General features: G+C 36.8%; 1 protein-coding gene across 1 annotated transcript in view; it reads left to right on the forward strand.

The window, feature by feature from the left end:
- Positions 1 to 9,644, forward strand: part of LOC126462401 (uncharacterized) — a 108,376-nt gene extending 98,732 nt beyond the window's left edge. Inside the window, exons 6-7 of the mRNA XM_050096070.1 lie at positions 1,286 to 1,520; positions 7,901 to 9,644. Coding sequence (XP_049952027.1) covers positions 1,286 to 1,520; positions 7,901 to 8,079 — 414 coding nt within the window. The 3' untranslated portion in view covers positions 8,080 to 9,644. The remainder of the gene's footprint in view (positions 1 to 1,285; positions 1,521 to 7,900) is intronic.
- Positions 9,645 to 12,611: the final 2,967 nt, after the last annotated feature.

The raw sequence follows: 12,611 nt of genomic DNA on the forward strand, positions 1-12,611 counted from the left end.
ATCTGGTGTACAGAAACAACTGAAAAAATTAAAGCAAGTAAGTCGGCAGGTCTAGATGGAATCCCAGTTCACTTTTACAAACAGTACTCTACAGCATTAGTTCCACACTTAACTTGCATTTCTTGTGAATTTCTCACTCAGGGCAAAGTCCGAAGGGACTGGAAAAAGGCGCAGGTGACTTCCGTATATAAGAAGGGTAAAGAAACAGACCTGCAAAATTACAGACCAATATATTTCACATTGGTTTGCTGCAGAAACCTTGAACAAATTCTCAGTTCAAATATAAAAAATTTCCTCGAGACCAACAATCTTCTCTCCACGGATCAGAAAGGTTGTAGAAAGCATCACTTGTATGAATCTCAGCTTGCCCTTTCCTCATATGAGATCTTGTGAACCATGGATGAAGGGCAACAGGCGGAGCCAATTTTCCTAGATTTCCATGAAGCATTTGAAATGTTTCCACACTGCTGACTATTAACGAAGGTACAAGCATTTGGAATAGGTTCCTAGGAATGTGAGTGGCTCGAAAACATCTTAAGTAACAGGACCCAATATGTTGCCCTCAATGGCAAGTGTTCATCAGAGACAAGGATATCATCAGGAGTGATTCAGGAAAGTGTGATAGGACCGGTCTTATTTTCTATAAAAAGCAGCAGTCTGTAACTTTCTTCTGCTGATGCTCTGGCATATTACAACGTGGCGTTGTCAAGTGACGGTAGGAGGATGCAAGATCATTGTGTTGTAAGCTGTTGTATTTCGCTGATGTGAGGAAAAATTGGTTTCATATCTTTGATCTGAAGACGGATAGATCGTTAGCCAAAAGTAGTAATCAATCCAAATAAAGAAGATTTTATGTGCGATCTTGACTTCATGGGTTTCAGTCCCTAAAAAAGGCTAATTATTTTGCCTGCTAGCTGTTGATTGCGCCTGTTTACTTAGCTACAGAGCAGGCGTAGTAAATGTTTCGATACAATGATAGTAACAGTGTGTCCTCCAATACCCCTAGTATATGAATTAGAAAACAGCAAATATTAATTCTGTTTATAACATAAAAAATAAATATGTTTGTTAGGTACTTATAAATGTTTCAACTCTTTAACTGTGGTTTAAAATCTTCGGACTGTGGTGGTAGTTTCTCCCACTACACTTTGGGCAAGAAGCTGTAATGTATGACACAGATGTTTTTACTAACCATATTGTGATGGACTTTTGAGCTATCAGGTGTAAATTATTCATGCCTTGACTGTTTCGCAAATAGCTTATCCCTTTTTTTGTTGTTGTATAGGTTGTTAAAAAGCTAAAGCCAGAAATAATTTTCTCGGCTCATGATCACAAATCATTGCATACAACTATGCATATATTGAGGCCAGGTGATGACACTGTTATACAAGCTCTGCTTCCAAGTAGTGGTCCGGTTTGGAAATTTTTTCTCCAGACGGAAATAGTACAAGAAATAATGGTGCCTACATGTTCATACAGAATGGGAGTGCAGGATGTAGGCTATGGTGCTGCCTTGTTTGGTAAGTGTGCTAATGCATGTTTCTGCCAGCAGCTGTTGTTTATTCTACCATTATTTTGTAGGTCTGTTTTAATGATAACAAGAATATTTGATAGACTCTTATTCCTGATAGTGCATGGGATATATCTGGAAGATGCTGTGCAGTGTTGTCTTGGCTAGACATTTGTTAGTGCATAGATGAAACCTACTATAAATTATTTTGCTCTCATATTCTGTAGATCAAAATGATTGGGGTTGAAAGGATCATTCTACCTCATAATTTAGTGTAATAATAATCCACAACATGTATGTTTAGTAAAATTCTTCTTTGACTTCAATTTTGATTACAATTTCCACTTTTCATTTTGTACCACGATAGTCCTAGATATGTGTAGGAATGCCTTAATATGAACACAAAGTTGATCCCTACTGTAGTCATTCTAAAATCTGTGCTTATTCACATTTTAAAGACATTTCAACTTAATAAATCATAACAATTGAAAGCCATATAGACTGAAAATTGACTGTGACTATTTCAAAAATATGAAAACGTTATTGAAAGACCACCACCGCTCACAAATTTTTGTTGATTTACTAAATTATTTAATAAAGCAACATGTTTTGATGTAAATTGTTAAGTAAGTCAACAAAAGTTGCTGACTGGTAGCAATCTCTGAAAAATCTGTTCAGATCATAGCAAAAAATAAATAAATAAAAATAAAAATGATTGACTACTAAAGTGTAATTAGAATATGAGTATATCGATGCATCTAAAGTAGTGTCTTCTGCTTTAATTTTTCTATTTCATGGTATGTAACTTAGAAATAGTGCATGAATTTGGTCCTTCGAGGCAATGCAGAGTTCACCATTCTGTTCATCCTTATCTTCTGTGCCTAAAACTATTTTACCCAAAGAAGATCAGACACACTATTTCTATTTCGGAGACAATATGCACACAGTATAGGTAGCTCTAGTAACCTTTAGACTGAAACAATAATAGTATACAAGTCAAATGTAACTGCAGAAATGAATGCCAACGTTTTTATTAGCATTTATTTTGAAAGTGAAGTTCCCATGGGCTACAGTTTTGTACAAAGAAATTACTGTCAGGCATGAAAAATATTATTTGGAAGTTGTAAAACTATAAGGAGACAGAATTGTCTGCAGTACCTTTTTTCAGGAGATCAAGTTCCATGTACTGTCAAGTGACACACTTAAAAGTAGGGAAAGCTGCATCTAAGTTTGGAAAAGAAGTTCCTCCCTCAGCTGGAAAAGAGTGATAGGTTGGGGGAGCTTAAAAAGGAGGGAAAGATGGAGGAAGAGGCATTAGAGAGAGTAGGAGGTCAAAGGTATTAGATGGTAAAGTAGTGTGCCAGCTTCAATCTGGAGATGATAGGATAGAGTGAGAAGTAAACACAGATTAAAATGAACAGAAATGAGAAGTGCGACAATGTACTAGAAAGAAAGCAGAAAAGGAAATAGGGAAAAACCAAAATGAGAGAGAGAGAAAGATGAAGATGAAAAGTAACAAAGTTATAGCAATAATAATGAAATTCAGTCATTGAAAAATTGAGTGAGAGGTAACTGCGTACTGAGAGAGGATTAAATAATTCATTTCTGAACAATACTTGCTGTATGGTGTTCAACCAGTTACCTTAAGGCTAAAATCAAGAAGTAGCTTCCTCTGAGCAACTGAGGGTTATGAGCACTAAGCTCAGTTTAAAGTGGAGATAATGTAAACTATCAAAAGAACTAGCCCCAAACCATCTCAAAAACTGGGAAGTCAGGAAGTCTCTTAACAGATTACAGACAGGAAATCCATAGTAAAGCTCTTACAATGATACACATTTGTGTGTGCAGCCATGGAGTTCCGTATCCACAACTGCTAATACCATTCTCTTGTCTACATCTCTTCTAAAGTAGCCTAAATAATCTGTTTTTTACATAGCTCATGGCCTATTTTTTTCTGTTGTTCATTGTAAATGTTGTAAGTACTGTAAATTTACATATTTGTTTTGTTTCCCTAATTTTTATTTCCTGTTTGAGAAAATTCTTAATTTGTTGCATCTGATATGAATTAAAGAAATGGAAAAACTACCATTGACAAAAATGGTGGAAGGGAAGATTGTTAATGGAGATTAAGGCCAGAAGGGTGGCTAGGTGTGAGGGTATGATGGAGATGCATTGTGTGTTACTCATAACTTTAAATATAATTAATCAAATCCATTATTAATCTACAGTAAATGTGCATTGCAAAGACATTGATAAAAAATTCTTATCAGGTCACTACATTCCACTGCCCGGCAAATTTCAAAGGTTGAGGTAGCATGTGACATTATTGCAGTGATTATAAAATAGAATCAAATTTACAAATAACTTGGAAGTACGATATCAACTAGCATCTGGCTTGGATGCATGTACTGCTTGTGTTGAAAAGGGTGTCATAAAGCTGTTGTGTGCTCCCCTGAGGTGAGTTGGCTGCAACTGTTGTAACTAGCCCTTGATATCCTGGATGCTGTCTCTGGGCCGAGTTGACACCTGAACTGGTCCCACAAGTATTCTATGGGGGCAGATATGAGGATATTGCTTGCTATGAGAGCACCTCTACATCACATAGACAGTTCATTGAGGTACTTGCGGTGAGTGGCCAAGCATTGTCGTGTTGAAAAAGGGCACCACAATATGTTGCATATGAGCTAACAGTGCTGTCAAAATCCCCTCAGCCACTACCAACCATTACCTGAAGTCATACCCAGTGACTCCTCACACAATGATACCAGAAGTAGCACCTCGGTGCTTCTTCAAAACATTGGAATGTACTTACTCAAAACTGGAAGAAGGGAACCTCTCCAGAGGTCAGTGCCATATTCACGAACAGTGGCCATTTGGGGTTGTGCAGTTCCGCAATTCGTGCTGAACCCAATGCGATGCCATTCATCAGCACTACGTGCTTCCCCATCACGACACCAATCGAAACACAGCTGTTTTAAAGGCAGCCTATGGAGGGGACAGTAATTGACTAATAAGGCTGCTGTTAGTCTCCGACCAATGATGTGGGATAACACAGAAAATTGCAGGGATTTTATTACTTGTTCTTGTGTGGCAGGTGCAGAAGTGAAATGGTTAAGTTTTTCTTGATGCACAGTATGGTGATCCTCCTCTATGGTGGTCGGATGGGGCTAACCAGAACCCTACTGGTAGAGTTGGTTGATTAGTCATCATCCATGCTGGTGCATTGAACACAAGCTTCTTACCATAGGACACACTTGTTTTTCATGGTGGTAAATGTTCCAGCCAATCGGATAATCATTCAGAAATGAATGGAGAAGCTTTTAAAAATTGCTTTATTTGAATGTTGTCTACACTGGAAGAAGGCTCAGTTATTGTTGGTAGCTATCATTCCATTCAAATAGAAAAGCTGCCATGTTCAAGTTGGTGCAAAGCAGACATAACAGAGTAATTTGATGAAAAGAATGATTCATTTTCACTCAGTGAAATGAAGGCAAAAGGCATATGAGTTAGATCAGTAGGCAAATGAAATAAGACACAAAGTAAATATGTGTGCCTGTCACAATATCACTGCGAAGCAGCTAACAAACTTACTCAACATGACAGGGTGAGATGCATAAAATGGTTGGAAGCATTGCAAGAAACTGATTTTTTGAGCCAGGGCCTAGAGAGAAAGTATAGTGGAACATATGATAATACAACTGATTGAAACAAGTGACATTTAACTTGAAGACATGGAACTAGAAAATACTCTAGTTTAGGCAAATGAAAGCTATGTAAAAAGCTTATTGGATTTAAATTTTTGTCTATATTTATTTTAGTTAGGGTCGATGCATTGTGAATGGATATTTTCCCTAGATGTACACTGATAGAAGAAAAATAATAATTGCAACACCAAAAAATAATTAGTGTAGAGTAATTAAATTTTGGGAATACAATTGTCTAGGTAACACGTTTAAGTGATTAACTTTCCAAGATCTCAGGTTCAAGCAAGTGCAAGATAATCTATGGTAAATATGAAATGCTGGTACTTTCATATCCGGTGTAACCACCAGAATGTTAAATGCAAGCATGCAGACATTTGTGCATCGTGTTGTACAGGTGCCAGGTGTCAGTTTGTAGCATGGAGTTCCATGCCTTTTGCAACTTGGTCAGTCAATACAGGGGCGAGTAATGCTGATTGTGGATATCACTGGAGTTGTCGTCTGATGAAGTCCCATATTTGCTCGATTGGACACAGATCTGGTGATCAAGCGGGCCAAGGCAACATGCAGACACTCTACGGAGCATATTGGGTTACAACAGCAGCATGTGGGCAGGCGTTATCCTACTGGGAAACATCCTCTGGAATTCTGTTCACAGATTAACATACAAATTGGCAGTCAGGGTTTGTGAGATATATTTCCAGGTGTAGGTCCATTGTGTCTAGCACACAGACAGGTTGGTTGCAGGCCCTCAACTGACCTCCTCCTAACCAACACATGGCCAACACTAAGGCAGAAACAGCTTTCAGCAGCGAACACAACAGACCTACATCCTACACTCCAATGAGCTCTCACATGACACCACTTAAGTCACAAATGGCAGTTATGTGTGTGATCAGTGGAATGCATACTACAGGGCACCTGGCTTGGAGTTGTCCTTGAAGTAACTCATTTGTAACAGTTCATTGTGTCACTGCAGTGCAAACTGCTGCTCAAGTTGCTGCTGTGTATGCAGCACAAAGCCCCAGAGCCATATACTGAACACGATGGTCTTCCCACTCGGTAGTGCCTTGTGACTGTCTGGACACATTCCCCTGACCACTGCTGCCAGCAGCCATGTATAGTGGCTACATTCCTGCCAAGTCTTTCTGCAGTATTGCGGAAGGAACATCCAGCTTCTCTTAGCCCTATTACACAACCTCGTTCAGACTCAATCAGATGTTGACAACAGTGTCATTGTCACCTTAAAGGCATTCTTAACTAATATCAACTCACCACATCCAGTCTCAAAGATAACTGATGCCCATGGCTGTTACAGAGTGTATTTAAAGCAAACCTGATTTGCATCCTCATAGTGGCATTACTAATGCCACTCTTATGCGACTGACGCTAAATTTGAATAGACATCATCTTTTGATGTAGAAACATGCCTACCTACTTTCGTCTATGTCACACAGTTCCTTCTTGGCATTGCAATTTTATATTAATTTTCCCCCTGTCAGTACATGATAAATGTGTTACAAATGGTAGAAATTAGTTTACTCACCAGTAATTGCCATTTAAAATGAGATTTCCAGTCCTGCATTTATGAACAATGGCAGTCTTTGCTAAAGACCTGTATTGAATACGTTAATATTTGCATTTGCATTACTGTGTTGTCCTTTGCCTTATACTTTTGAAATTTGCCTCTGTGCTTTTTTTTCCCCCCTTGATTGAGTGCTCGTTTTTATTGGAAAATCTTTGTGTACTTTACAAAGCCTGACAGAGTGCTTACTGCTTAATGTCAAGAGTCTGCGCAGTTAGAAACCCTGGAAATAAAACATCAAATGTGGCTAAGAAGTAGATTAAAGATGCTGTCTGAGATTCTAAAAATAAATTCAACGCTTTTGGAGTAACTTTCTTGCTGAAAGTTTTCTCTTCTTTAACACGAAGATAAGTGAGTTAGTGATGACAATTTAACCAACATATTCAAAAACTGTCAAGAAAACTCTTCGTATTCTATTTTTTTACATCATGTTCTGTTACGTTTGGTATGTCTTGATAACTACTGAAAGTAAAATAAAAACCTTCAGAATGCCTCTTAATTTTTTTAGCTTCATTTTATGAGACATTATGATGTTTTGGTCTGGCTGAAGTAAAAAAGTAATGTTCTCATAACATTTGTAATCAAAGCAATTTCTTTTTTATATTGTAATAACAAAATAAGCAGTTTATAAGTGCATCATTACACATTATTAGAAGTGAAGTTGAAATTGTTACAGACTTGCAACACTGTACAAAGGTGGAATGAACCCTCCACCTGCCTATTTTCATGCCAGCCACATTAAACTACGTTGTGGAAATTTTCATTTTACCATACAGAATGCTTGTAATAAGGGAGCAGACATTATAAGTTTCCCTTCTCTCTGATATGCATGAGATACATTTGCCTTTTTTATTTCATATTCAGTAAATCATGAATAGTTTAGTGGTATTAGTAATTTCTTGTGTAATCTGTCAGAGTTAAATTGATATATGAGCTTCATTTTTTTGTATTTCATGGGTGTTGATTTTCAGCTGTATTACCTACACAGTGACAGGAAAATTTGTTTTGTAACTTATATTAGCTGTAATTGTAGTGCATATTAATATAACTTTTTTAAATGTATTTACTATAATTTCTATATTAGATTCTTTTTTCCATTTGCAGATCTCACAGATAATACTGTTCTTTACACCGTGCTTTGGCTACCATATCGTTTTTATCACATCATATCTTACGTACTGCTGCTATTATTAATAATTTTCAATCTCTCATTATCTCTGGTTGCTAAGACATATAGAAGAATATCAAATGGATTTAAGTCTTGCCGATTTTCACATGTTTAGAGAAGATTATAAATTTATTTTCTTTACATGCACCATGATATAGCATGAGTTCTTTTAAACTGCACCAGTTTTGTAAGAACCGGGTAGCAATATTATCGTAACATCATTTTTATGTTGAAAATGCCCATATGATTACTATTTGTAAATGCATTCTGGTCATTTGAAGGTATCATGTTTTTGTGACATCCTTCAGTTTCAGTATTTTTCTCTTTTTTAACAATGTATTATTACTGTACAGATTTTATAAAGCATTCTGCCTGCATGAGCTATCTACTCCAGTATTAATACTACTACTCCATGCCCCATTTGCAAGATTACATTGGATACACTGTATAATTTCTAAGTCTATGTTTAAAATTTCTGTGTTTTTATGTATTTGTGTCATGTAAGAATACAGGGTTCAATAAGATTTTTAATGAGCACAATTCAGAACACCTACAGTTAGAGTATTTCTTTTTCTTTCACTCTTTTTCTATTTTTCTCCAGTCGTGCAAGAACCAAACAAATCAGTGCATTAAACAGTAGATTAACTAAATGAGAAAAAAAACATAAAATAAAAAAATAAAGGAAATACTGTCAGATTATATCATTTGTTCATTTGAGGGAACTATATTTCCTTAGAGTTATATACTGCAATTCACCAACTGCTATTAATAAAGTAATGACTAAGTACAAAGTGAAAATTCTAGGTTATGTACAAAGTTAATCCTATAATTTTTTTTTCTGATCAGTTCCTAATTTTCACGACTTGGCTGTTTCCATGTCGTAATGTGGTGAATTTATATTGTATAGTATCAATGAAATGACATATCCAGTATTAATGTAAGAAAGTTTTATAAATATTACAAATAATCTATTGAAAATGTATGTACACTAATTTTGATTTTAGGTTGACATATGTCACTGCAGGCGAAAGATTGCCCACATTGTACTTATACTTTACTCATCAACAGTTGAGTATTCTAAATGTGAAATAACATTTGGTTCATTATTAATTTGGCTTATCAATTTTTCTCTACTTGCCTTGTTTCACAACAGCAAAGCTATCCAGTTTTAAAGTATGTGGAAATCCTGCCAAGGCTGCTTAAGGCCTTTCAGATATTTGATTTGACAAATGTATTTTGAAAGCATGACTTGACTGTAGTGCAGCAGCAACTAATAGTTGTAGTTTGGTTATTATTGTATTCCAGAACATTTTTTTGAGTAGGGCTTGTAAAAATTCTTGCCCTCACTGCATTTTATTTTCAGAGCTTTCCCTGATAAATTCCAACTGTAGATATTGACCGGACACCAATTTGATCCTTATGGTTCTCAATGCCTTGTTTCTGTACTACAGTGTTATAGCAATTCATGAAATATATTCAGACAAATAAAGAGCATCCACTTGTCCTCAAGAGAGCTGATAATGTCTGAGAAATTGCTAATGACCAAAGTAAATATTTACATGTAGTTAATACTTCAGTTTCTGTACCCTTTGTAGCCTGTATGTGACAGAATTCCAGATATTTTTACCATCCTGTAAGTATTATTTGCAAAGAGAAAACACATTTTTGAAATAAAAAAAATTCTTCTTTAAACTAACAATAAAAGTAAAACACATTTGCTTTCAGTTTAGCACAGGAACTGTAGAGGAGTTGCACAAAAACATGGAAACACAAAAAAATCAATACATTAAGATGCCTATTACGGTGTAGGAAACCCATTGGCTTTCAAAACAGCTTCCAGTTATCTCAGAATGCATAAGTACAGACCCGTATAGTTTTTAAGGGCATTATTCCTGCAAAATAGTAGCAAGTTCAGTTACCAGTGATGGAGGTGGATAGTGATCATACGTCCTTTTCTCCAAAGTAGATTACGAAGCCTCAATTATATTGAGATCTGATCAAGTGTTGTGACCAGAGGAGTTGTGACAGTTCATTTTCATGCTCACAAAGCCAGTCCTGGACAATGCAAGCTGTGCGAACAGAGGCCCAATCCTATTGGAACATAGCATCATCCTCACTGGGAAACAAACATTATAACAAGGGGTGGGCCTGATTCACCAAAATGTCCACATAACCCTTGTCAGTAATGCAACCTTGCACAGTAATCAGGGGACCCATGAAACAACACACTATGGCTGCCCATATCATTGCTGAACACCCACCATCTTTCACTCTTGGGGTTAAATTTCACCAGAAGTTGGAAACAGTGTCAAAAAAGACTCATACGACCAAGTGACTTTCTTCCATTGCCCCACAGTCCACATTTTATGGCTTCAGCATCACTTTTTTTGTGCTATGGGCATTTGCATCACTGATGAGTGGTTTTGGCATTCCAATTTGTCCTGAAATTCCCTGCTTATGGAACTCCCTTCACATTTTTGCGCTGACAGGTTTTTGTGATTGCAATATTTGGTTCTGCAGTACTTTTGCAGCTGTCGTCCTCTTATTTTTTTGTCACAATTCTCTCCAGTGACTATTTGTTACAATCACTCAATACACTCTTTCATCCGCATTGTAACTTAGCAGATGACTTTTTTTCACTTCCCGTGCGTGCAGTATAAATTTTCGCTATGGTGATCCTTGAAACACAAAACATGTCAGCTCCATTGGTTGCAGAAGCACCAACAACTTGCCCACATTCAAATTCACTTAGCCCCAATGTAATCCACTCACAACTATACAGAACATTGTTCTGGCCATGAATGACACTTGCAATGTACAGGTACTCTTCATGGTCAAATACAACAGTGCAACCTGCAAACTTGGCTAGCCACTGCATTTATGTTAAAGCACGCATGTGTCTTGGTGTTTCCATGTGTTTGTCCAACTCTTGTATTTAAATTAAAATAAAATTTCAGTTGAAAATAATTTGTGTAAATGCTTGTTCATAAATGTAACAATAATTTAGCCTTTCATGGCAAAATATCACAATCGGGACACCTCAACATTGGCCTCTTCATGTGCAGGGTGACACAGGGAAAGGGGAGATTTTGAAGTAACATAATTTTCAAGACTAAACAGAGATTTGATGAAAGTGGATGTAAACAGTATACTACTTATGTTTTCACTACAGTGTGTCACAAACTGTCTCTTTACTTCTTAAAGAAGATATCAGAAAGATTTACTCCCTTTTGGTTTTCATATTGTAATAGCCTGCTATGGATACTCCAGAATGCTCAGTCTAGCTTGTTTTGGGATTAGCAATGGTTTTTTCTTCACATGAACACACCAAGCAGATGTTACTGTTATTGCAGTACCACCCTCATGATTACAAAATCAAGGGCCAGTAACACCACCATATTACATGGTACACCATGCTGTAACTTGGAACTGTGTAATGGACGCCTGTCAAACCCGTAAGGATTTTCCTGTGCTCAGTAATGGAAGTTTTGTTTCTTAACACATCTTTTAAGATGGCAGTAGGCTTTAGCTGATGTCCATATGTTGTTAATGAAATTGACATCCTCATTCATTTTAACCTACACCTTTTCGCTAAACTTCCTATGTGACACAGGTTATCAGGGATTTAGTTGTTGCACAATCTGTAATGTATAAGGATGGTATGTTAAGTCGTGCAATATTCTTTGTATGCTTTGTTGCCCAATCTCTAGTCCTGATGCATGTTGTCAAATGGAGCATCGAGGGCTCCTCATGGTAGAAACTTGAAAGGCTGCAATGTTCTCTGAGTATATACCATTTGAAGACTGCCTGAAGGCTATGTTTTCAAGACTCAACCAGTTTCTTCAAAATTATGCCACCACATTGTATTCGCATGAGCAGGTGGGATGAAACCATGAGCTAGCTGGTAATGCTCTCAAAATACCTTTTGTGCAGCAGTCACACTATTGCCCTGCTTGTGAAAGGCTCTAACAGCGACAGCACATTCCGTACCACCTCAGTGCTGCAAGATTACTAATCAAATCTTGTTCACAACTGTTTCTCATTATTTCTGAACAACTGTCTGTATTACGGTGGTGACAAGAGTAATTTCCCAATTCCCTGCACCACCCTTTATGAGCTTTGCACATTTGTGGGTGTGTCTTCATATCCATGAAAGAAATTCTGCCAGCATACAGCCTTTTTGCAAGACACATTTTGGAAGTTACTACCTGTTGTTGTGTTCTTATTTTGCTTGGAAACTCCTCCCATAGCTATAAAGAAAATTTTTTGTGTGGCAACCTGTGTCCTGATTATTTCTTGTTATTTGATACAAGATGAAAGCATTCACAGATGCCATTATAAAAAGGCAGAAAAACAATTTCTTCTTCCGTTTTGTTTACCTTCTCTTCAAAGGGTAATGTATCCCACCTGCTTCTTCAGACTCAAAATCTAATATATAAAACAGCTTCAAAACTTATGAATACTTGAAGTATGGTTTTAACGTGTTAAACATTTGACATTAAGCATGTAAAATGTGTATGGCTGATGACATTGTAGTTTTTCAAGCATTTCAGTGTTGATGACCTCATATTTTTATACAAATTGCTGTACAGTGATATAATTTTGCAGGTAAATTGAGTAGTTTATGTGTATACTGTCGACAAAATC

The sequence above is a fragment of the Schistocerca serialis genome, chromosome 1 (assembly GCF_023864345.2).
Source record: "Schistocerca serialis cubense isolate TAMUIC-IGC-003099 chromosome 1, iqSchSeri2.2, whole genome shotgun sequence".
NCBI classification, from domain to species: Eukaryota; Metazoa; Arthropoda; class Insecta; order Orthoptera; family Acrididae; genus Schistocerca; species Schistocerca serialis.